Source organism: Lupinus angustifolius, chromosome LG04 (assembly GCF_001865875.1).
Source record: "Lupinus angustifolius cultivar Tanjil chromosome LG04, LupAngTanjil_v1.0, whole genome shotgun sequence".
NCBI lineage: Eukaryota > Viridiplantae > Streptophyta > Magnoliopsida > Fabales > Fabaceae > Lupinus > Lupinus angustifolius.
This window is the reverse complement of record NC_032012.1, coordinates 23,944,183-23,970,748: the sequence shown is the minus strand read 5'-3', so window position 1 is coordinate 23,970,748 and position 26,566 is coordinate 23,944,183. Positions and strand designations below refer to the sequence as shown.

General features: G+C 32.7%; 3 protein-coding genes across 6 annotated transcripts in view; 1 reads left to right on the top strand and 2 right to left on the bottom strand.

The window, feature by feature from the left end:
* LOC109346389 (actin-interacting protein 1-2-like) lies at nucleotides 856–8,285 on the top strand. Of its 4 annotated transcripts, none has more exons than XM_019585924.1 (7): nucleotides 856–1,272; nucleotides 2,622–2,783; nucleotides 3,496–3,682; nucleotides 4,217–4,642; nucleotides 5,951–6,358; nucleotides 6,726–7,022; nucleotides 8,223–8,285. In XM_019585924.1, exons 1-6 carry the CDS (start codon nucleotides 881–883, stop codon nucleotides 6,981–6,983), a joined length of 1,833 nt encoding a protein of 610 aa, XP_019441469.1. In that variant the 5' UTR covers nucleotides 856–880; the 3' UTR covers nucleotides 6,984–7,022; nucleotides 8,223–8,285. The 4 variants fall into 4 exon arrangements, with proteins under 4 accessions (XP_019441469.1, XP_019441467.1, XP_019441468.1 ...); XM_019585922.1 differs by lacking the exon at nucleotides 8,223–8,285 and adding an exon at nucleotides 7,719–8,142; XM_019585923.1 differs by lacking the exon at nucleotides 8,223–8,285 and adding an exon at nucleotides 7,714–8,142.
* On the bottom strand, nucleotides 11,412–13,787 carry LOC109346388 (heavy metal-associated isoprenylated plant protein 37-like). The gene is made up of 3 exons (XM_019585920.1): nucleotides 13,532–13,787; nucleotides 13,306–13,381; nucleotides 11,412–12,759 (listed from the first exon to the last, which is right to left on the bottom strand). The coding sequence occupies exons 1-3, from the start codon at nucleotides 13,568–13,570 to the stop codon at nucleotides 11,666–11,668; spliced, it is 1,209 nt and encodes a 402-aa protein (XP_019441465.1). The 5' UTR covers nucleotides 13,571–13,787; the 3' UTR covers nucleotides 11,412–11,665.
* The window catches only part of LOC109344887 (heavy metal-associated isoprenylated plant protein 20-like), a 6,746-nt gene continuing 3,349 nt past the window's right edge, over nucleotides 23,170–26,566 (bottom strand). The window contains exon 3 of the mRNA XM_019583613.1: nucleotides 23,170–23,569. Coding sequence (XP_019439158.1) covers nucleotides 23,277–23,569 — 293 coding nt within the window. The 3' untranslated portion in view covers nucleotides 23,170–23,276. The remainder of the gene's footprint in view (nucleotides 23,570–26,566) is intronic.

Here is a 26,566-nt window from a genome sequence, read left to right as displayed (position 1 = left end):
ATTTACACTTGCACATTGTTATATCTCATTCAAACTTTTCTGCACATATTCACTTATATTGATTTCATAATCTAAATGTCTTTTTAGATCACTTATATGAATACAAATCATTTATGCCAAAATAATTTCATATTTCTATTACCAATGAATCAAATACTACAATATGTAATGTTGTTAACTTAAAATATAATTTAATATTTATTTGATATATGTTTGTCAAAAAATACAAATCATTCATATCAAAATAACTTTATCTCTCTACTCCTAATCAATCAAATACTATCATATATAATATTATTAACTTAAAAATAATTTAATATTTATTTGATATATATTTGTCAAAATTCTATTATTGGTAATATGTTGAGCATAAGAAAATTACATAGAAAATATGAAAATGGTATAGAAGATCTCATTTCTACTTATATGAACTTATCATCAAAATGTCTACCAGTGCTCTTTCCCATATGCAAATCAAGACTCCATCCTTTCGGTAAAAAAAAATGGACCACCTTTTCAAATGGTGTCTAATTATCTGTTCAAACTAATTATATATTAACACGTAGATAAAATAAAAAATTTAAAGTAAAAAGTAATAAAATAGAATAGTCTGATTAGCTTGAGAGAGATAAAACACTGTTTAGAACAAGTGATCTTCATCCGTGCAAAAGAAGACTAAGGAAATTATAAATACACTACTTAATTTACCATTGATGGAAAATCAGTCATTTGAGACCCGAACTTTCCCACATAACCCGTTTCATTACCCGCCAACTTGTTCAAAATTCCTTCCTCCATTCTCGGACACACACTCTCTCTCTTTCTCTCCCTCTATAACTCACATCACAATGGCCACTCATCACACAACACCAAATCAACAATGGCAACGTTATCAGAGACCTACGCTTGTGTACCCACCACCGAACGTGGCCGCGGCATCCTCATCTCCGGCGACTCCAAATCCAACAACATTCTCTACTGCACCGCTCGATCAGTCATCATCCGCAATCTCGACAACCCTCTTCAGGTCTCCGTCTACGGCGAGCATGCCTATCCTGTGACGGTGGCTCGTTACTCGCCGAACGGCGAGTGGATCGCCTCCGCTGACGTGTCTGGTACCGTACGTATTTGGGGGACCCACAATGATTACGTTCTGAAGAATGAGTTTCGTGTCCTATCGGGTCGGATCGATGATCTTCAGTGGTCACAAGATGGGATGAGGATAGTTGCATGTGGTGATGGAAAGGGCAAATCACTTGTTCGCGCTTTTATGTAAATATCTCTCTTTTCATTCTCTATAATCTTATTAATTACTATTTTTCAATCATGTTCTATTCAATTTATTCTAACTGCACTTTCCATGCAATTTTTTAATGGTTCAATTTGAGGATTTTAACATTATAATTTGATCATAATTTGATCATTTTTTCTTATAATAAGTTGATAGTCTGTGATGATATTTGACTTACAAATGTTTAGTCCTGCAAATTTCATGTTTTACACATAGTCCCTTGGTACTTGATTTACTTGGATATGCTGTTTGTCACTTTTTACACAAGACATTGTTTATGACGAACTTGGTATGTGATATGCATTATGCTGGATTTGGTATTGTGTAAGTCGAGTAAATGAGATAATTATGTAACTATGTTTTTATATATTAAGATTTTGACACAAGCAGGTTTGTTAAAGTATTGAAGTCTTCCATCAATAGAGCAATCCTCTCTTAAGAGCTATTTTTTAAGTGAAATTATGTCCAACTATTCTAATAATTATTTTGTCAAAACTGTTAATAAATATTATAACCCACGTGCAATTTTTTTTATAAAGAAAGTGCAGTTTACTAATGGTAGTTTGTAATAAAAGCACTTGCTGCATGTGATGTGACAGTGGTAAGTTGAGCTAAGTTCACCTCCCAGGCATCAAAAACTTTATGGATAGGAATGAGCAATGCTAGTGAAGTGTGTGTATCATGTATGTGTGTAATTAAACACGCACGTGTATAATATATCACTTTTAAATAAAACTACTTCCACAAGCTTGTGACAAAACTGGCACTGGACTCTGAGCTCTCTATTTTCCCACAAAGTATCTAAGGCCTCCACTACCTAATTGCGACTAAACTTGCATAGCATTTAAAATATTAAATCTTTTTTGCTATGAACTTGCTTTGAAGGGAGGTAACTAGAACACAGTTCTAGCAATATACCCCATAACACGTTCTCTGTTATTGGATGGATTTATGTGAGATTCACTAACTAGAAAGAGAAAGAAATCATGTGATTTAGTTGGTTTGACATAACATCTATCTAATAAAAAAGAGTGTATTAAAATGAATACATTAAAGAGTATATTGTGAGCATTTAACATACTAGTATCTAACTTCATAACTCTGAAATGATATTTACTTATTTGAATTTGTATATACCATGTAGTTAATTCCAGGTATGACTTAATTCTAAAGTTGTGTAAGGACATCAATTCTAAATACTTGAATTGAATTAGCTTACTCCTCTTGTATTGGGTAGAAGAATTAACAATTTGCATTCATGTGCACTTGTGCCCTCATATTTTCACCACATCACCCCTTTTCTCATCTTTCATATTTTTTGCGATTGAAGGTGGGATTCAGGTTCCACAGTTGGTGATTTTGATGGCCATTCTCGACGGGTTTTAAGTTGTGCATTCAAACCAACAAGGCCTTTCCGCATTGTCACATGTGGAGAAGACTTTTTAGCCAATTTTTATGAAGGTCCACCATTCAAGTTCAGCATGTCCATCAGGCAAGTATTATTATATGGGAATGCAGACTTGTTTCTCTGATGTTTGATCTAATAGTGGATTAATACTTCAAATTATCTATGAGCTTCTCCTTTCTTTTTCATGTTTATATTCCCTTCTCTTATTTTTAAGAGGGTAGTGTATCATCATTTCCTCTGAAAGGGGCATTCTGTAAGAGATGGCATCTGGTAAATGTATAATTTATCTTGCTTAAATTTTCTTCTCAAGACTCTCTCTCTCTCTCTCTCTCTCTCTCTCTCCAGACAACATAAGAACACCAAAACGAATGTAGTAGAAAATAATAGGAGATATTACGTTAGCGTGTCTTTTATTAGGAATTAGAAATATCAAGAAATTAAATACATAAGACATGATCTCCTCTCGAAATAAATGCCAAGTATCAGAGTGGTATTGCTTTCATACCATAATTCCTGATGCTGCATAAGATCTTACATATCTGCAGGAAGGAATCATTTATGTCATTTCTATATGATATAGATGGAATTTAGAAAGATACTGTAGTCTGGATAAAGGTAATTTCATTATGGTTTTATATGTATGTTCAAGATTATTATATCATAGCATTATAATTAGAAAAAGTGTATATTCCTTACATTTGAGATTGGGGAGAGTTTTAGCTTGTAATAAATGTTTTGGTTGAAAGGTTTTCATTTCCTTATTCAAGTTGTCATAGAAGACATTGTGTATCTGCAGGGACCATTCGAATTTCGTCAATTGTGTTAGATTTTCTCCTGATGGGAGCAAATTTATCACTGTTAGCTCAGATAGGAAGGGTATTATATATGATGGAAAGGCAGGGAGCAAACTTGGAGAGTTGTCTGCAGAGGATGGTCACAAGGGCAGCATATATGCTGTTAGTTGGAGTCCTGACAGTAAACAGGTGAGCTTTTATTTGTGTTTGAATCTTACTGTTTCAACTTTACTTGATTTAAGAAAATCTTTCTCAACCAGAATATTGTAGGGTGGCCCAGTGCATGAGACTCCCACCTAGTGAGGCATGGAGAGGGTAGATATGCACACTCTTACTCTCGCAAGCGAAGAGGTTGTTTCTAAGATTTGAATCCAAAACCTCTAGGTCACAAGGCAAGCAGCCTTACCCATGACCTCTTGGTTGTTGTTGTTGTTGTTGCCGGAGTGTTGTAGACTTGTAGTCTACTATTGTTTCAAGAAGGCAACTTTTGTGCATGTAAATCATTGTTTAGACTGTAATCAATATATTTGTCGAATGTATTACAATGATGACAGATGGATGATATTTATTTGTAATACATGTATCTTATGACCTACAAGTAATTAATTACCAATCTCGTAGTAAGGAGGAAAATATTTTGATCTTACTTTTGCAGTTTTGCTCCTTTCAATGTTTGGGGTTGCTATTTACATTCTAGTTAAAGTACATATCAATCAATTACAGGTACTTACTGTGTCTGCTGACAAGTCTGCAAAAGTCTGGGACATTCTTGAGGATGGTAGTGGCACAGTAAATAAGACTTTGGCTTGTACTGAATCAAGTGGGGTGGAAGACATGCTTGTTGGTTGTCTCTGGCTGAATGATCATCTTCTTACTGTCTCTCTTGGTGGCACTATTTATTTGTATTCTGCTAAGGATTTAGATAAAAGCCCGTTGTCATTATCTGGTCATATGAAAAATGTCACGGTCTTGACTCTGCTCAGCCGAAGTGAAAAGATGCTTTTGTCCAGCAGCTATGATGGAGTGATCATTAGATGGATTCCAGGCATTGGGTACGGTGGTAAGTATGAGGAGACAAAACAATTTGGATTAATTAAACTGTTAGCAGCTGGCGAGGAGGAAATTATCACTGCTGGATTTGACAACAAGGTAACTAATAGACAATGTTCCATATCATAAGGTTTCTTTGATTTTGTATTCCTAGAAAATAACATGTAGATACATCTTCAGCCCACATGTTTCCTCATTGATGGTCATATGAAACACTAGAGCTCCACCAATGATGTCAAAGGTCACTGATTACTGAAGTAGTTTAATTTTTGGCGTATGTATTAAACATTTCTGATTGCATAGGAGCCAAACCATGAAACCTTTCTTGTTTATGAAATCCTGAAAGTACATGCAAAATCACATACGTTGCTTCCAGTATTAGAGTTTGAAATGTTCAAGTGTGCTGTGAGTCTAACTCTAGTGCATTTCACTGTAGGTTCTACATGCATTAGATGGTAAAATTTCAATCATCATTATCAACTCATGATGTTGGCTTTCAAATTGAATAATGAATATAGAAATATGGGAATTGTATCTTTCTTAAATAGTCTATGAGAAATCCATTTCATTTTCTTATTGGCCATTTATAAGATGGAAATATTTACAGATATGGGAAATTATTCTTTTCTGGGCAAGTTTATCACACACGGTTGGTAATGTTTTAAACTACTGTTTGTATCTCACATCTCTTTGAGATGAATTCTTTACTGAATGTCTTGCCACTAGTCAAGTTGTTCAGCTAAACGAACTTCCCCCATATTGTTCACATTCCCTTAGCACATAGAAATTATTATGATATGTTTCTATCTACCAAGAAAGAATTTGATACACTGTCAAAGTATGGAAGCTATTTAAACCATCATGATTTTTACACTATTCTTTTGTTGAAAAGATTTGAAACAGATTAAATACAATATTAGTATGTCAGTGGCTGATTCATGCTCTAACTTTGATCATGAAAACGAGAAAAAAAAAATGACTGAGTTATTCTTTTATAAATTAGAATTTCCTATACAATGCCTTGATTCTTTGGATTTTAATACTATATCTGAAAGAATATATATGCAATAAATGAAGAGAACTAAAATAACAGATTGATAGTTCTTCTGTTAACTAATGATCCAGATGCCAACTGTAAAATTAAATCTTTCATAGTTATTTCGTTGATCTTTAACTTGAGATTGATTGAAACAATCATGTTGATTTCTTGATTTTATAAGTTAATCTGACAAGGTAGTAGATTGCCATTTGGCTCTTGAATTTGTCACAAGTCAAATGTTTGTGCTGTTATCTCTTTTGCTACTTAAGAATTAATGAAAGTTGGACTTAATTTTTGTTCTAAACACTGATGTTGATGTGTATTGTCTTCAATTGGTAGTATTTTAATTTTGAATGTATCAAATGAAGGTATACAGAGTTCCTCTTCTGGGGGATAATTTTGGTCCTGCTGAGCATGTTGATGTTGGAAGTCAGCCTAAGGATTTGAGCCTTGCACTTAATTCTCCTCAATTTGTTCTGATTGCAATTGAATCTGGGATTGTCTTACTTAATGGTTCAAAAATTGTCTCGACTAAACAACTGGGCTTTGTTGTGACTGCATCTGCTATTTCACCTGATGGCAGTGAAGCAATTGTAGGTGGGCAAGATGGTAAGTTGCATATATATTCTGTCTCAGGAGATACAGTAACAGAAGAAAGTGTCCTTGAGAAGCATCGTGGTGCAATCAGTGTAATCAGATATTCTCCAGACGTTTCCATGTTTGCATCAGCTGATTTGAACCGTGAAGCTGTTGTGTGGGACCGTGCTTCCAAAGAGGTAACTATAGCCCAAAATGATTGTTACACGAAGTTTAAGTTTTTTGCGACTGTCTATTTCGGCTTATCATATGTCAGGCTTTCCTCCTTGAAATAACAAATTTGAATTTTATGAGCCATCATGATGTGCAAATCTATATTTCAAGTTTGTTAGTTTTATGCTTTTGCTTTAACTGGCTTTGTAATGAGCAGCACTGATGGACTTTATTTGAGTGTCCACATTTCTTCATTTATTTAAGGGGAGACTACAATAACATCCCCAAAGCTATGGTGAAATATCAAGAACCTCCCTCCAATTTTTGAACATTATAACCGCGCCTACCTCCCCTTTCTTGAGCTGGCATTTGACCGAAACTTTTCTCTTTCAGGTGAAGCTTAATAACATGTTGTTTCACACTGCACGTGTTAATTGCCTAGCTTGGTCACCTGATAGCAGCCTTGTAGCTACAGGTTCGCTTGATACATGTGTTATCATATATGAAATTGGAAAGCCAGCAGCAAACCGCAGAACCGTTAAAGGAGCTCATTTAGGTGGGGTATACGGGTTGACTTTTATTGATCAGGAAAGAGTGGTTAGTTCAGGAGAAGATGGATGTGTGCGTGTATGGAGTTTAGTTTCAGAATAAACTTAGCATCAGAACCTCCCAATGCATCATGCAGTTGTGGTAAGAAATTGATAGTTTTGCTGTCTTATGTGATGATCATCAATTTTCTGCATTGGCTATGTAGTGGAACTTTAGTGTCATCTCCTGATAGATTTCTCCTAGGACTGACAATTTAACATGTTTTATCCAAGCTGGAGTTAGATCTGCACTCCCAGTTATTGGCAAATAAATTGTCAATAACCTTGTCTTTGTCTAAGCAAAGCCTCAATGCAAGTAATGAAATAGCACTTTTGTTCCCTTTATTTTGCCTATGAAGGCAATTTTAGTCCTTTAAGTCCTTTAAGTTCCCTTTATTTTGTTCCCTTTATTTTGTTCCCTTTATTTTGCCTATGAAAGACCGAGTACACTTCCAAACCTCTGGTATGTGTTGTATGAAGAAGCATGGATTGTGGCTATAGTATTGTTTTGCCGATATAATATATAATTCACATCAGAAATGGACAAATCCCAGGGACCTCATTGCTAATTAACAAAAATAGAGGGACAAAAGTAATTCTAGATATACTGAATAGAAAATTTTCATGTTGGTATAAGAATGACTGAATGAGACTTATCATTTGTTTATTTTTTGAATGATTCTTGACATGTTTGTTAGCTCATCCTGTCATCTAGATAAATGGGAACATATCCTTTGCAGAATCTTGACTCGTACTATGAAAGATATGCTATCATTTAAATAGTGGTCTATCAGTACAGAATCTTGGCTTTCTCCTGTGGCAATGCTTCAAATCCAGAATACAGGAAAAACAGTATAGAACAGTGGATAATCTCAATCCCACAATATGCTGTCGCCTTACCTTTATTCTTTGACTATATTTTCTTATTGAGCCAATCTATTGGCTTGAAAAGTGCCACCACTCTTGTAATTTACTAAGAGAGTTCCAGAGAGTATATTATTGACAATTATACTAAGAAGCAATTTCATGAACTATAAGGAGTTCTGTAAGGTTAGGCAAGCATTTTGTTATGTAGAGGTAAATTTCATTAGGATTTAATATCTCTAGCTATGTTTTACTCCCATATGGATATTTCTTTAGTGCTGCAAGTGGCATTCACAAGCTTATGACATGTACCCACACTTTTTTCAATTTTCAAAACAATACTTTAGCCATGTTGTTTGCAATCTGTTATTCATACTTATTTTATATAAGCATTGATTGTCAATTTGTGATGTCCTAAAACTCAATTTTCTCTGTTCAGCACCTATTTTTGAAGACACTTATTCTCAACTCTGTAAGGTAAAGAAAAAGATGCACTCCTCTTTTAATTTAGAGTGTTGTAACAACAATCAACTCTTAATCCCACTAGCTGAGTTTGACTATATGGATCGAACGATAAATCATTTTCACTGTGAAAACATTAATCTTGAACTCTTTCTTAATCGTTTTGCCTATGATTTTTCTTGGCCTCCCTCTTCCTATGTATCGAACTAACCTTTATTTGATCTACTCTCCTTATGAAGGCTTATATTGGTCTTCTTTGCACATGTTCAAACCAACTCAGACACGATTCAACCATTATTTTTAGAATGAGTTACTCTAATTTTCTCCACAATGAATTCATTTTTATTCTTATCTTAACTAGTGTGTTCATTCATCTAACAAAACATTTTCATCTCTATTCTACGAAGTTTATTATCTTATTTCCCTTTAAGTTTGAGTGATATTTTTTAACTGATTGTCTCTTATATGAAGAAAATGATAAAGTAAAGGAAAATAGAATAAATTTTTTAAATTTGATTCTGGAATGTCTGGTCATGGCTTATTCAATTATGAGTCTTGAAGTACGGACTTGATTTCTGTAATGAATTCAAGTAGAATTCATAGCTGAAGTAGTATGTGCTGCTGAGCATAGTTTGCCTGAGTAAGAATAAAGAATTTGAACTAGAGAGATATTTATCTAGAGTTCCAATATTCAATTTTTTAGAGGTTATGAACAGTTTCACTGAGAGTGAAAAAGTGTATTCTTCCCAATTCCCATGAGATTATTATCCTTTGACCCCTGACTACATTGGTGTAGCCAACCAAATGAACATTTGAATAGTAAGAAACAAAGGTTTGTGAGTGGGGGCATTATCTTACACTTACTTTGATTAATGCCTATAGTTGAATATGCTGGCAACTACATTTGTAGACATTCTATTGTATTTGTTTATAATTGATTCTCCTTGCCTTGGCTGTAGTGTACTAGTGTTCTACCTTACAGGATGGTCCTCATGGTGCTTGTCCCTTCCTTTATTAACAAACCAACCTGCCAACCTTGCATTCAACTGCTAGTTTTTAAATTCATTCACTCATAATGAGATTTAAATCTCAACAGTGTTCATAATGAAAGTATAAAATCTCATCTTGAAAATTACACTCCTCATGTGCACACAGTTGCTTGGAAAGACTGTATGTTTTGATTTTAAGAACATAATTCTGGGTCAATATTATTACATCAAATTTAAAATTGAGGACCAACAAAACGTTAATCTAGTGGTGTAAGGTCTCGCTAGATTTCTAGAATGACCAAAAGGTCAATGTTCGATTCCTGATAGCGATATTTGTTGGTAGGAGCAATCAAACACTTGTTGTGGGGATACCCTTAGTATTACAAAAATAGTGTTGTTAGACCACTGTATTTAATTATGAGCTAAGTTATGTCATTAAGCTTCCTTTTAATGTAATTTAGTGATAGTGTTCCTTTGGACCTTGCCCCTCTCATTAAAGAGAATAGGAGGGGTAATGCTTTTCCTCATTTACTTATGTGGTCCTGAAAAAATAATTCACTTGACCCCTATTAGGTAAATGAATAGAGGTGAAAATAGGATAAACGGCACATATGGTTTACCACCTTATCTTGCTTAATATGTTCAACAAAAAGATTGGGCAAAAATATATTTTGTACGATAGCTTAAAACTATGTACCGTAAATGGAAAGTTTTTTATACTATTAACACATCATTCATCATTGATTTGTATTACTTTTGTTTGAGAGTTAAATAATAATTAACATTAGATAGTAGATGATTTACTGACAGTGTAAAAAACACTTACATTGTCTGTGTATACATAATAATTTTTCTTTTACAATCTATTTAGCTGTCATGTGTTCATCTTTTGAAATAATTTCATACTTAGTTGGTCAGTGTATCTTTTCTGCTATTTTTTGTTTTAGTAATATAAATAGTACAATTCACATGTAGTGAACCTAGCTTGTGATGACAGTAGGTAGTTGCCTCCACAGTTCTAACTTCTCTTAATATTATATGTATTATGTATAAAAATGAACTCTACGATATGATATAATATATACTATTTTAATGTTATGTAGATGTATAAGTGTGTTGCCCTCACAACTTATGTCATATGGGACTCAAACATAACACTTAAACAAAACTTAATACATTTCAGTAAAACCATTTCCGTCCAAGAGCATATAATAATTTCTAACATACATTAACCTATTCTAAGATTTTGTTCCAATATTTTAAATTTAAGTAAACAAGTCATTCAAACCTTATAAAATGACCTATATTAAATTTACATATTATACTCAAGCCTCACAAACATGAAAACACGTGAGACCCATTATAAAATAGTACTTCACCGGGCCCGATTCCACCACTATAAATGAATAAAAGCCAAGACAACGACCCTAGTTTTTGTAGCATTTATCTAATTGTCTACTTCAACTTTCAAGATCCTTTTTCCAAATTAGAATACTCTACAATGTTCACTTCATATTCCTCTATGGATAAGCACTTTGAACACATAACAAGTGCATGTGCTTTATGACAAAAATAATATACTACTATTTCCTAAATAGCTTGGCTATCAGCACCAAATGTGTGTATAATTAGCATACTTGTACTACCACTGGTAAATATATTATTTTCAAAATTTCAAGTTGCAATGTGGTCCTATTGGTTACAGTACTGCAGTATTACACACGTGACATACGCGTGCGTATCCACCATAAAGGGTACTATTACATTATTCTAACCAATGTACATTGTCAACCCAACTGTTCCACACACAACATTGTCATGATTTGTGCAAGAAAAGTTAAAAACAGTAACTTATGTCACCTTGTCTATTTTGAGAATATCCACTATCCAATATAATAAATATAAACCCATTCTTTATTTTCCTAAAACCCAATATTTGTGGTTCTGTGACCAAAAAATAATGATCAATTCCTGTAAACAACACTTATTAGGAGGGGCAGCTACAAACCTTAAGAGAAATTAAGTCTTTACCCAAAAGGGTAAGAGAATATCTTAGTAATACCAAGAAAGGCCCTAGAGTTTGGCTTCCACATTATTGCATATTTCTAATATCCACTAGTGAAGATGAATACTTTATATACCTGAAAACTTAGGAGTAAGGATTAACTCAAAATATATTGCAGAAAAACAGAATACACACATTAAAAATATAGGCATAATAACATGATCTTAACTACTACGAAGTAAACTGATAAGGTTCACTCACAAATACATCACTAACACAATTGATCAAAATAAAACAAAAAGCCACCCCTAATACAGTCAAAGAGATACTAGCTTAGGTAAAAAGAGAGTTCAAAGTCAAACACAATGCTTTGTAAAAGAGTCTCTTTTTGCTTTTTTCTGACTTTTTTAGCTCTACAATCTATCGTTACATTACTGAACAGCTGCTTCCAGTGTAGTCATCACTGAAAATATGTGTTGCAGAGTTATCACTCCCTCCTCCTCCAACAGGGTAACTAGGCATGGTGGCATAGTTGTAATTTGCAGGGGTGTGGTTATTATTAAGATTGTGATTGTAGTAATAGCCAGTATTTGGAGGAATATAAGGGGACCTGTGATACATCATCTGAGGTTGTTGCTGCATGGCATGCCTAGCTTGCATGTTCATATTATTCATCATTAATGGTGATGGAGATGGATGATTATTGAAGCCATTCATGTTCATCAGAAGGGATGATGGGTATTGTTGGCCTGTTGCAGCAAAAGCACCATTTGGAATAACTGCTGAAGATCCTGGAATCATGTTTGACTGAGCAGAAAAACCTCCCAAACCATTGGAATTTGGGCCTAAAACAGTGGCACTACCAGCATTATTAGCACCATTCCCATTAAATCCAGCTAAATTCATCATTACACCAATGTCATTAGCCCTTTTAGAATCTCCAATGTTCAGTCCTTCACCACCACCACCACCTAAGTGACCATTGTTCATTTTCAAAGCAGCAATTGTTTTCTGATCAAGTCCACCAGTGTTGTCCTTAATTACCATATTCTGATTTGGCCCTCCTTTTTTGCCAGCATTATTGTTTATCTTACCATTGTTGTTAACAGCAACACCATTTTTTGCAGCATTATTTGCATCAACAGCTTGTTGCCTCAGCATCTGAAGCTGATTTACTCTCTCCCTCATAAACCTCATCTCTTCGTCATCGTCGTCTTCGTCATCATCGTAGTCGTAGAAGTCATCATCTTCCTCAGAACTAAAAGCAGGAAACTTTTGCTGATTCTTGAAGTCTTCAAGCCCCTTAACAAGTCCTTGTTTCTGCCCTTTGTTCTTGTTGTCATCTTTAACACAGTTGTTGTTGTTGTTGTTCTGCTTTTGGTTCTGGTTTGATGATTTCTGAGACCACAGCTGTGCATATTTACCAGCTCTGGCCAGTTTCTTGATCAGAGTTGCTGCATCTACACATCCTGAAACTGTTACTTTCTGTTGCTCTGCATCTATTTGAACTTGGTAAACACCTATTGAACAAGGGTCAAAGATATCAATCAATTGCAAGCACAGTACACATTAAAGGGTCATCTCCAAAAAATTATTATATCCACCTTGTAGGAAATACAGTATAAAAAGCATCTCAAAAAATATTATGCATTTCAATTATGATTATATCCTCTAATAGTATAAGAGGAAGTTTCATTATATGAATTACTACATATTAACCATAATATACACAATGATCATCTAAGACATGAAAAACAGAACGTTATACCCTGCCTAATCAATGATTACACACAAAACTTAGTAAGGGGACCCTTTACTTATTATGAGTAACTAATAATGTCACTACACTGAATTTGAGTATGGTTCATATATTAAAGACAAATACTTATCATTTATGACTTTCACCTAGTAAAAAATTACCCAATATTTGCTATAAGGTACATTTTCTCTTAAAAAACAAGATAATGTAGACAAGAGTGAGTATAGTGAGAGCAAAAAGAGTGAACAGTAAAGACAAGACATGATAAGGTAAGCTAGAGAGATGAAAATAAATGTGAGAGGAGGACCTTCAATTCTCTGAAGGAGTTTCTTCACTTTCTGTTTACATCCATCACAGTGAATGTTCACTTTGAGAACACAAGTCTGTAGGTGAAAAAATTAGAAGAAACAACAAGGCAAACAACAAAAAGAAAACAGAAAAGATTCCTCAGAAAAAGACCAACACACAACTTTGCTTTGTTCTTATAAAAGAAAGGGTCTTAAAGAAAGGTATTAAGGGGAGAAAGAAAAGACCTGGATTTTAAGTAGCTTAAAGTCTTCTTCTTTAGTCATTTCTTCAGTGCTGTTTGGAATGAAACTAGCTCTATCTTTTTCTTCCTTTCTTGTTTTCAACCAAAAAATATAAGCTTAGGCAAGTAGTGAAAAGGGTTGCATGTGAGTTTCTACAACTTATAGATTCTACTATCTCATACACATTCTCTCTCTTCCCTATAGGCTAGTAACTAGTGTTATAGCTACTCTACTTCATCTCACTAGTTTTCAAAAGCAAACAAAACATAGGCACATGGGCTTGAGCATTTTTTAAATAAATAGAATGTGAAAGAATGATAATAGAAAAATGACCAAAAACAAAGTAGAAAGCAACTTATAAAAAAAATATTGAGTTATAAATAAGGGTGGAAACAGGCTAAGCTTTGTCTTAAACAGGTCGAGCATGTATAGCATATAGGAGCTTGGATCTAGTCTGTTAGCCTGTTTAATTTTTTTTCCACAGCCTAAGCTTGATCTGTTTAAAAATTTGGCCTACCCTATTAGCATATTTAAAGGCATATTATATTGAAATAGGTGATCATCCATATTTAAATAACTAATATGCATACTTTTAAATAGATTTTTATAACCTTAACACTTAAATTATATTTTTGTATTAAAATTACATATATAATAATATTACTTATATATTAAAATTATAAAATATGAACATTATTACATAATATAACTAAATAGGTCAGTATGTTAAACTAAATAGACTTTTCAAAAAGTCTGAGTCTGACCTGTTTATGAAAAAAGCCTAGCCTGACCTAGTCTGTTATATGTCAGGTAATAGGTCCATGGTAGGCAATCTGACCTATTTCCACCCATGGTTATAAACATAGGAAAATAATATATCACTATAAAATTTTACTACATATGAAACATGGGTCACAATAGTAAGTGTTTAGAGTGTAATATATATGCACTGTTAATATAAAGATTTATATATAATCATTATATTATTTATCATTCATGTGTATTACTTTTTTTAAAAATTAATAATGAATAAAAATAAATGGTGAATGAGAATTGTTCTCCGAGGCAAAAAAAACTGAAGAGAATAATGTACATTCCGCTATAAGGAGATAACTTATCTCCTCTAGTAAAATTATGATAACTAAATCATTTTCTATAAAATTATTTCTAAAACTAAATAAAATAGTACTTGCGTTTTTTGACGGGATGTGGAAGATAAATTATCTTCTAATATTTTATTCTAAAAAATAAAATAAAATAATAATTATATCCTTATATTTACCATTCTCTCCCCATAAATGTTCTCTAGTCAGAATTTTGTTATGATGTGAAAAATTTGGAGGAGGATTTTGTACTGTAATAATATAAGTGGAAGAGTGAGAATGAGGGAGAAGATATCAAAAAGTCAGAGGAAGAAAAGAAAGAGAGTAAAAAGGTAAAAGAGAGAGAGGAGAGAGAAATTGTGAAGTGATGTGATTTAACGTTAAATAGTGAGAGAGAAAACAATAAAAGAAGAACAGCGACTTGACATGCCGAATTCATACTCTGTACCCTTTGTCGCATCTCGACGTACTTCTCTTCTATTTCTCGTGATATTTCCATTTTTCATTACAAATTTATGTACAATTACAATTAATACTTTCTTAAGTTCTTCCAATTATTCTCATAATAGTATTATTGTTAGTATTAAAATACTATCTTTTAACCCCACAAAAAAAAATCAAGACACCATACATTTGCTAAATAATTAAGTTTGTTAAATATAATATCAATGATCTTCTTATGTATGTAATTAAGATTTTGTGAGAATAAAATATAGTCATACTGGTGATTTGTTTGTTTGCTTCTAAAATGATCAGCATTGGCTTATTTGATCAGGGACATTTTGATACAAAAATATCAATTTTATAACTTTATATCTACCAATGTGTTGAAAATTTCTATGATAATATATATATATATATAAAAAAAAGTTCCCCATTGATTCATAACTATTTAACATTTCATTGTGGAGGACATTTATAACATTAAAATATCACTGTCTGAATATTCCTATAACATATGTATAAAAATATGGATTTAATAGGTATAAGTTTGATAATATATTTTTTCCATTGTCAATAAGTCATTTATTATTGATTTGTTAATTGTTATTGACTCTCATATAAAAGTATTGACAATTTAAAAATTTTACACTGTCAGTTCATAAATTTTAAACTCTAAAAATATATATAAAGTTTTACGCTGATTAATAACTATTTAATAGCATTTTATTGTTATCCTTCAATTTTAGTATATATGAAAATAAGAGTTATATATATAGTAGAGAATATAGTATCCATGTTCAGATTGTTGGAAAATAGAGATAAACAGTTTAGGCTATAGGATAGTTATAATCCAATGATTGCAACAATAAAAATTATACCACACAGAAAATTATTGGTTTCTGTAAGAACATTAATAAGTCTCATACTATCTAGGTCCAGCATTTCAAAACATCATGATTGTCTTTTTTAATATTAATAATTAGATTTGTAAACTAAAAAAATAAGGTTTGCATGCATTAAAAAGTTCAATAAGAGTTCACGTAAGTAAGGAAAAGTTTAATTTTATTTTAGAGTAAATTATATCTCACCCCATCAAGTTTTGAAGAAAAACATTCTATTCCAAACTTGCTTAAAATTCTATGATCTTGTCGACTCTTAACAATATATTCTAAAAAAAGGTATTATTATATGATTTTTTTGTAACTAATTAAACTATCTTTATTATTTACTTATGCCGCACTAGTGATATCATGCTAAGGCCATTCATGTCAATTTTGGCTGGCTTAGATCTTAGCATATATTGGCTTTTAGATGCCTCTAACTTTTAGGGATGTCTCATCTATAAGTTATCATATACACTAAACTTTAGATTTGGTTGAGCCTAGATGGGTTAGTCCAGATCTTAGACTTATATGAAGTTTTCGAGTGTTGGTCTTCATATAACTTACTGGCTCTTGATGTTCTCAGTAGCATTATATAATACTTTTGAATACCATTAATATTCTATTAATATATGAATATCACATATATTAACTTGATACTTTTAATTTAAATTGTTTTAAAAGTCTCAATTTTATTTATATATACACATATGTCTATATGAAAATGATCATGTTTGAGATGATGAATTATATAAGTTTGAACTCACTAATATTCTTGAGAACCTGTGAATTTTAATTAGATGATTTTGAGCTATTCTATTTTACATTAAACCCGGCTTGAATTATTCCAAGATAGTTGAGTTAAGCTGAAATAACTTTCACTCAATCAAAAAAATATATATTAAAATGATTGTAATCATCTATATATGTGTGGTATGATAATGACTCAATGCATTGATGGTGATTTTCAACTTATTACTCCTTTTAAACAACTTTTAAGATATTAAATAATCTACTTAATAATCATAATTTATATAATTGAGAAGATATATGAAAACAATTACCAAGAAAAATACATCATTGCTCTCTAATTTTATATGGCAAAGACAGAGGGGTCCCCCTAGATGAGGAAGGAATATTTAGATGCAAGATTGAAATGGGAACAATTCCAATAGTACTTGTGCAGAATAGATTATCATAGATTATATAGGTTTTAACTAAACAAAGGTAGAGTTAAGACTAAACCATAAAAATACAAACATAAAATTCACTTTTTAACCTTTTATGGCCCTAGTTCCAAAACATCCTTCCTCGTTTTAAAGCTATTTGTAGGAGGGATATGCACAAAGCAAAATGGGAAGGGAGAAATGACTTTTGGTTTGAACCTTGTATGTCAAATAAGTTACAAGAATTGTTTTTTTGATAGAAATATTTTTTTGGTACTACCAAATATATCTCGTTACTTTTTTTGGTAAGAAACTAATTTATTTTGGATTTATGATTGTCCCTCTTAACAACTATCGTTATCAGAAATCAAACACTCACTTCCTTAGAGATTCAGTTGAACCTTATACTACAAGATCAATGTTTTATTGGTTTTGATAGTAGTATTTGGTATAAAAGAGAGAGGGTGCACGCAATCACATAAAGGGTGTGAAAAAAGTGGAGTTGGGAGTAGGGAAGGTGAGAGAAGGTGTGGGGTTGATTCACCATTGTAAGGCCTTGTTTGGTCATCATTACTTGTTAGTCCCAAGCACCTGCATGCTGTCTCTATAAAAAACCCTTTTTCTCTTCTTTTATTTATGTCTTTGCTTCTCCATGAAGTCTGTCATTTTTTCTCTGCCATATTAATAATTCAGCTTTAACTGTCTCATACTCCTCTTATTGTCTACAAAATAAATATATGCTCACAACATCTTCTCCCCCAAAATACAAGGGTCATTTTTAAAATGATTTAATAAGTTTATACTAACTTTATAAGAATTTTTCCACTATCAATGAATCAAATATCATTGTTTTGTTAATCGTCATTGACTCTCAATTAAAAGAAATATTCATTATTTATCATCTACTATTTATTTATATTAACTTTTGAATAGTCAATAATAATAATAAAATATGGATGTCAAATAAATCCTTAACATTATATAAAATTCATTCAATAAATATTTTCAAAAATTGAATGATATGAGTCCAATAAATAAGGCTTTGACAATGTAAGAACATGTATGGATAACATTTAAAGTTATAGATTTATTCTTTATACCATAATGATAAATCCTAAAATAATATAATTATTTTTGAGACAAGAATGATATCTGAAAATAATTTTAAGAACTAAGCAGTGCATTAAGATCAATCAATGTCATTTTTTATACTCCTTGTAATACTTTTATGTTTCTTTTGAAAAAAAATCTATTTACTTATGAAAAAATATATGCACCGAAAGGGTAATAACTTTTTATACTATCATTATATTATATACCAATTATATTTAATATTTAATCAGAATTTTAAATATATTCAGTTAAGAATTCAAAGATTAGTAGTTGGCTTGTTAATTTTGCACTTGCCATTAATAGCTAGATAAGTAAGTGAGAATTTGTCAAGTACTATTATTTATCATCAGTGATAAGATAAAGAGTTTAAAATATATGTCTTGACAATGTAAAGATTTATACACAGTCAGTGCATCATTCACCATTTATTTACAATACTTTTATTTAAAAGTCAACAATAACTAAAAATCAATGATGGATGATATAATGACAGTGCACAAAACATTTATATTGTTAGTGTATATATCTTTTTCCATAAGATAAATGGTAAACATGGAAAATACTAGAGAATTTTGACGTGAGTTAGCTACATTAATTGGTTACAATGGTTTATGTCCCTATAGACAATCATAGCAAAGAAAGGGAATATATGAGAAAAGGTGTGTAGATCCACAATATATAACATCTAAAAAAATGATCTACATAATGTGAGAGTATGAACTTTTTTTACAAAGAAATAGAAAAAAGTTGTGGAAAAAGAGTTAGAATCTAAAGGTACATTGTTGTTCTAGTTGGGGATATGGAAATGAAAATATAACAATCAAAAGTGTGTGTGAGACGAATATGATATATCTCATAGTCATCGTTAAATGTTAATCAAGTAAATTTTTAAACTCATACTTCTTCTTATTAAGGATGATCAATATCTTACATTCTTAACTGTACCAATACCTCTGAGTATGTATGAATTTTCATGTTGGGCTGACCTATACTCACTCCAACATATAATTAACAAATGGTTTTTAAATTGATGTGTAGTACAAATTATTTATCATTTTATACCTCATTTTTGCATGTCGATGGTATACTGAAGTCTTATACTACTCGACTAACATCTCGTTGATAATAATAATGAAACAATTGATGCATGAGTGTGAAGAGATGAGAGTGAAAATGAATGAGATCAGCATCTCTGGCAAGATTTGTATTGTACAATATGAAATGAGATGGGGATTTGGTTAGTTTGTGATATCCTAAAGTCATAAATGGGAACAGTTGGAATCACAAATATGGGGGGTCCCCATTCCCAGTTTTGAATGCGATGTGTCTTCTTCTTTATGCTGGGACCCTCACCCCTGTTTCATCCCTTTAAGCATCTTTTCTTCATGGGAAAAGAGAAGTGCAAATTTCAGAGGTAAATCCATCATCATCCTAGGCTACTCAGATTTGGTGATTTCACTATCATTAATACAAGACAAGTCTGAATACATGAATAGCTAATCATACAACTTAATCACTTAAAGAAATTTTTTTAATCATTTAATTTAATTAATGGCCTAACCAATTTGAATACATGAATATATTAGGATTTAAACATATGAGTAGAATTCAATTCAAAAGACTAATTTACTAGGTGAGAAAATCTTATGATTTAAATACTATATTAAATTTACTACTGTACTCAATATGAGACTCCTAATATAACATTCGATGTCTTCAACATTGTACCAAGGAATATATACTACTAGACTTCCTCTATACCACCTAAATTAAAATGAAGCAAAGTGAGAAAGTATAAGGCCAACCTCATGGGTGGAGCACAATATTTTAGGCCCACTAAGCTTTAACCCAGTACAATGTTTTGGTTCCTCTCAATAGTATACTAGCTAGAGTAGAGCTTTACTCTCGGCACAATTCATGGGAGGTTAGATTTCACCTCAAGTTATTAGCTTTGAACCCCAAATCTTTTGTTACTTTACAAAAAATGTCTTTTTTACTGTGTTACCCTCCACACTCCTTTCTTCTCCAAACAAAACCTGTTTTATTCTTCTTCTCTCACCCCTTCCCTCACTATTGTTAACCTCACACTCAAATCAAATCAAACCAAAACCAAAACCTATCAAAACTCATTCTCCTTAATTTAATAGTTAATCACAGGTTACAAGCTCACAACCATATGTGTTGAAATTCTTTCCCTCAAACCTTCTCTCACCAATAAATAATTCTATAAATTGTAAGAAACATTTATTGTTATCATATAGGGTCCGCTCTCATTTTTATATACTATTAAAGATTAAAGATTAAGATAATTGGTTACAAGCTATCAAGTTATAAACTTTCATGACATTATAACTGGGGTTACATCAAGATCAATATGTGTGCAAATGGGTGTATTAATATGAATCCATTTCCTTAATTACACGTATCAGCAAAATGAAATTGATTAAATTACAGAATAAGAAGGGTACCCAATCGTTACTAAATTTAGTATATCATTACATTGCTGAATACAAAGATATTGACAGTTTTTCTGATTGGCATCACACTACACATCACGATCTTCCACAGTTCCACCACATAAATTGAAGTGTGTAGTCACGAAAATTAATGTCTCCCACATTATCTAACTTATGTTTTTTCCTTACTTGAAGACAAATGAACTCGTGCAATGCCAAAAGAACAAAATGCATTAGTTGCGCTTTATGTTCCCCAGTGAGGGGATCTTGTGTCAAATAATAGAGATCTACTTCTTTGAACATTAACTAGGGAATATAAATATGGACCCTTCTTCTTTTCGTCCCTTACCCAAAAGAAAAGGATACATCAAAATCAAAATCTAACTTCATAAAGATGGAATAATCTACTCATTATTTATTCCCATGGCAGGTAATAAAGTACATAGTTTACAGCTTTACCTTAAGAGAAATGCAGAACCTAAGTCCTCTACCCTTTTTGAGTGTAAGAATACAATTTTAATATCTTGCTTGTAGTCAAAATTCCTTTTGTCTTTATATATTCTTCTTAATAGTGTCATCAATATGCACTTGCACAGTGAATTTGGCAAAGATAAAAAGAGAAGAGGCTGCGGTAAGTGCAAAGAGAAGTTTCCTTTGAATCCTATTTCTGAAAGTTACTTTGAAGTAATCTGAATATACCAAGTGGAAACCCTAAGTTCCCTAACGTTATGTCTAGTGTATGATCTGGAATATGAAATGTTCTGGGTCACTAACCTACATGTTAATACTTACTTTGGAGCCAATAGACGTGACAAACTTCTATATTTAGACATGGCACATGTCTTGTTGATCGTAGCGTCATAATCAAAGTAAACTACGATTAGTCGTTCCATATATGAAAGATAAAAATGTATATCTTACGTGTCTAAAATGTGTATCATAGTGAATGTTACTAGAACAAATTATTTATATCTTTAGACAGCGGTTTTGCTAACAGAAGGATATTGGCAACTACATTCATATTGAACTAGTGACTGTTATTTAATAGTTGTTGTAACTTTTTAAAAGTGATTCGTTGAAATTAAATAGAAGTATAAGACTTGTGTGTGAGAGAGGACACACAACCAAGACTCATCCACACATATGTGCACCACTGCCACCGGCCAACTCAGTTCGACCTTGGGCCTTCTTGAAATTATCTTTTATTAAATATTTTTTTCATCTACATATAGTATTGACCAAGTCAACACATAAAAAATGGGAGCTTGAACTACCCGATACTTTTTTGCAGGAAATTCATCAATCGGTGCTTCAGAAAAACACACCAGATTCTTGGGAATGATGGCATGACAAGTCCAAGCAATACTCAGTCCGCTCTGCTTACAAACTCCTCACTCACCAAGCCCACCAACAAGCATCTAACAATCAGCATCTTCATCTCCTTTGAAAATCCAAACTCCTTTAAAAGTCACTACCTTTGCTTGGCGACTTTTCCAGGACAGATTACCGACTCTTGAGGCTCTCTTCAAGAGGGGGTGTCTCTAGCTCATGGAGAAGACCCTTATGCATCTTTTGCAAAGAGTACCTTGAATCCTCTCAACACTTTTTCTCTTCCTATAAGTTCACTTATTCAGTTTGGCAACTAATCTACAAATGATTGAACATCAGCATTGATTTATCACTTAGCCCCATTCACCACTTCACTACTCACATGGGCATGATTACTCATAAGAAATGTTGGAAATTATGGAGTGTCACCTGGCTAACTACAACTTAGCTATTTGACTTTCTAGAAATGATCTCATCTTTAACTCGATTACACCATCTCCTCAGAATATCCTAGAATTTACTATAGTTAAATCGTGGCTTTAGATCAATGAATAAATTGGCAAAAACTTTATACTTTATTCCGACTGAATAGTTAATCATATATAGCTTGTCTCAGCAACTTTCCTTTTTTCCTTCTTGTATCATCTGTAACTTCTATCTTTTTTATTACAAACTTTCCTTTGGTGATAAATAAATAAATAAAAGTATCAATGCATATATAGATACCAACATGTGTGTCGGGATATGATTCCTACATGATTAATTATAACATAAATAAGAAAAAGCAGTTTGTTACAATATGATCATTAAGTATACATGTAACGGTGGTGATTAAATTAAACATGCTATTACAATGGATATGGAACATAGCCGGCGCCACAAACAAATTTCCTATGCCCTTCTTCTAACCCCTTAAACAAGCACCATTGCTATACATACACATCATCTTCTATACTTACCAATTATGATCCATACCTTTCCCTTATAAAAAAGGAGAACATAGGTAACATTTTCCCCTTTTCTCTTTCTTATCCTTTTTCATAAAAAGAATTGAAAGAACATAGGAGTACAAGAAGAGTCATAGGTTTCATATTTAAGCAAAAGTTTCTTAATACTCGTTAATTAAGCACAAACACAGCTTACACAAGTTCAAAATAGCTTCAAAGTCTTATGGCAGTAGTCCTAAAAATTGATCCAAGAAAATATTTTTAGAGAGCCATGCATGTAAATATGAACATGCATGCAAGCTCTTCTTTTTACATAATCGAACATGCATTAGGGTTATCATCACTGAAGAGGGTGGTGATCTTTTCATCCGTTGCATTTGGGTTGGGGATTGTTTGGACAATGTTTCTCACATAACCAGAGGGTGCCTTCTTATCATATGCTTGTGCTACATATGGATATGGCACAAGGTTATACTGAATATAGGGCCAAAATTGGGCTCTCTTTCCTGTGCTCTGCACTTTTTTTAGGACCTTGTTTCTATCCACGTATCCACTCACTGTTACCTTGCTTTCATTTCTATTCACTTCTACTTGCTTCACACCTGTCCAAATACTTATGAGCAACTCTTTGTTGTCTAACAAATAACATTTGAATGAAAAGCTTTGAGAATTTGAACATCATGTAGTAAATTAAGAAATCAAGAACACGAAATGCTGCCATATTTGAGATAAGAAGAGAAGTAGTAGTTAATAGTTAAAAGAAAATCCTATATATGAATTTTGTTGTAGCTGTTAAGATCTAACTTTCCCTAGTCTTTGCTGTTGTATTTCACTTCAAGTATACTCCCGGTACTTACTTATAAAATTTATTTGCTTACTAAAAAAAGATACGTTTAATATTGGTCTTCTTCTTTTGCTTCTTATAATATTGTGGACATACGTTTAATTACTTGCACAAAATTATGATATTCTACTTTACTGGTCATAAAAGAATACAAGCATAGTAGTAATACATAACTTGAAATTAGAAAGGAAGAAATACCATATCAGAGCTATTCACAGCTCCAAGGTAAAACATTAATTCAAAGGGCTTCTAACTTTCCTACAATACTTTACTATGAAGTGTCTTAGGTTGAGTTGTGGGATTTTCTACACTAAATTGTCCTACTAGTTTTTATTTATTTATTGAAAGGGTAAAATAGTTCCTGCCTTTTTTAGCTTGAAAATCAACAAGTCTTGTGATGCATGGAAGTGTAATTTACCAAATGCATAAGCACAACATTATAAATTTTGGTTCTATTGGAACATGGTTGGTTGAAAACCATTATTGAAAACTTTTGGGTGTGAAATATAAAAAACACCTAAGTCTCACATAGAAGAGTTTTGAAAAAACAACTATCAAGTCTCACATAAAAGAGTATTGGAAAAAAAAACAACTCTCAAGTCCTACATTGGAGAGATGAGGAACTTGGAAAAAACCCCAAGTTATAAATAGAAACATTCTCCCTTCATATTTTCTTGCCCCAAGTTGAATGTGCTTTCATTCAACTTTTTCTTTCTCCCTCATATTTTCTGCCGATGCATTTCCGGCAAACTTCACCCCCTTTCTTTCTATGGCACTAAGAAATGGCACAAGTAGCCATATTGTGGAAATTTCGATAACTGATACTGATAGTCAGTATTAGGGGAAAGAATTGATACAAGTAACCATATTTTGGAAGTTTCGGGAACTGACACTGGTAGTCAGTATTGAGGGAAAAAATTGGCACAGGTGGCCATATTGTGGGCATTTTGAGAACTGCCACTGGTAGTCAGTATTGTGGGAAGAGAATTGGCACGGGTATCCATATTGTGCGTAATTTCGAGAATTGGTACTCGTAGCCATATTGTGGTGGGTGTATTCGAGATCGGTTCTTACAGTGCAGTAAGAATTCGATAACAGACATTTGGACTGTTTTATCCTGGGACAGTGTGGTTGATAATCTGCTTGCACATTTTGGGTAGTGCCACGAAACATCTTAAAGAGAGCGACCTGATCGTGACTCAGCCAGTAAGTATTATTTCGTGCCATTCAGAATTGCTGCAAGCTACGGTAACAACAATTTTAAGACGGTTCGACTACAATGACATTCGTAGATAATATCACTGGACCGAACAACTATGACTTGAACAAGCCATTTCGGTTTGACGGAACAAATTTCAAACATTGGTAACATAAGATAAAATTTTTCCTCACTATGAGAAAGGTTGCCCACGTTCTGAAAACCGACATCCTAGTGTTGTCGGATGAGGATGAAAAAGAGGAAAGGGATAAACTGACTATTGAAATAGCTCTCTCGAATGAACGTGATTACTTATTTAAGAATTTCATTCTGAATGGGTTGTCTGATGATCTGTATGATTACTACAACCCATATAAGTGTGTCAGATTAATTTGGTATGCACTTGAGAAATAAAGAAATATGATACCGAGGAAGTTAAGATAAAATATGTATATGATGTTGTAACCACCTCAAGTATCAAATGACTGATAATAAATCAGTAGAGTCACAGTCCTATGAGATACATAAAATTGCTCATGAAATCAATTTCTGATGGTATGACCCTAGAGAGTTAAGCTCAGAGAGCCTATGAATGTATATTCATTGGGTATGATATAAACAATATTGTGTATAAGCATTACGACCTTAACGCAAAATAATCATTGAGTCTAAAGATGTTGACTTTAATGAGAAGAAATTTCTTTTTAAATTGAGGAATAGTGGGAGCACTTCAACTAGTCACATACTTGTGATTGAAGATAATGTTAGAAAATGAAGGGTTTGAAATAGAACCTACAAGAAGTAAGAGAGCAATAATTATTAAAGAGTATAGACCTGATTATATTATCTATATATTGAAGGATAATACATCAACTCTTCAAGAAGTTTTTGACTTCTTTGGATGTTGATTTGTGGCGAGAAGCCATAAATGATGAGATGGACTATCTAGAGTCTAACAAGAAATAGACTATGTTATCTCAATCCACTATGGAAGTTGAGATGATATCATTAGTAATAACTAATGAAGAAACAAGTTAGCTGAGAAGTTTGCTTGCAGAGATTGTAACGCCCCGAAAAATACTTCTAAAAAACATTGCGGAAAAATGGGTAATTTTTTTTTTTTGAAATGGGGATGTACAAAATTGTTTCCTTTTTAAAACGTTCCTTTTCCGGGACATCACTTTAAGTAACTCAAATGCGGAAAATCAACTTATCGTTATCGAATGATAACTTAACCTGATTCACAATTTCCTGAATAACACAATGCATATACACGGTTAAGTCATCTTTAGTTCTTACAAACTAAATCAACAAAGGCGGAAACTACATCGCCACTAACATATACAAAACCCAAAAGAAAGGGCGGAAATACTAATCATCGCCAACAGACATTAAACAAAGACATGAACAAGCTGAAGCCGTCCTTGTTTCAAAAGTCACAAAATGATAAGCAACTCCTAGTGGCTAACTCCAAAGCTAGGGTATTGCCTCTTCCTCAATTCCTCATGCCCCCTCCTGGAACATCACGGACAAGTAGCTCCAAATCTGAGCAAAGCT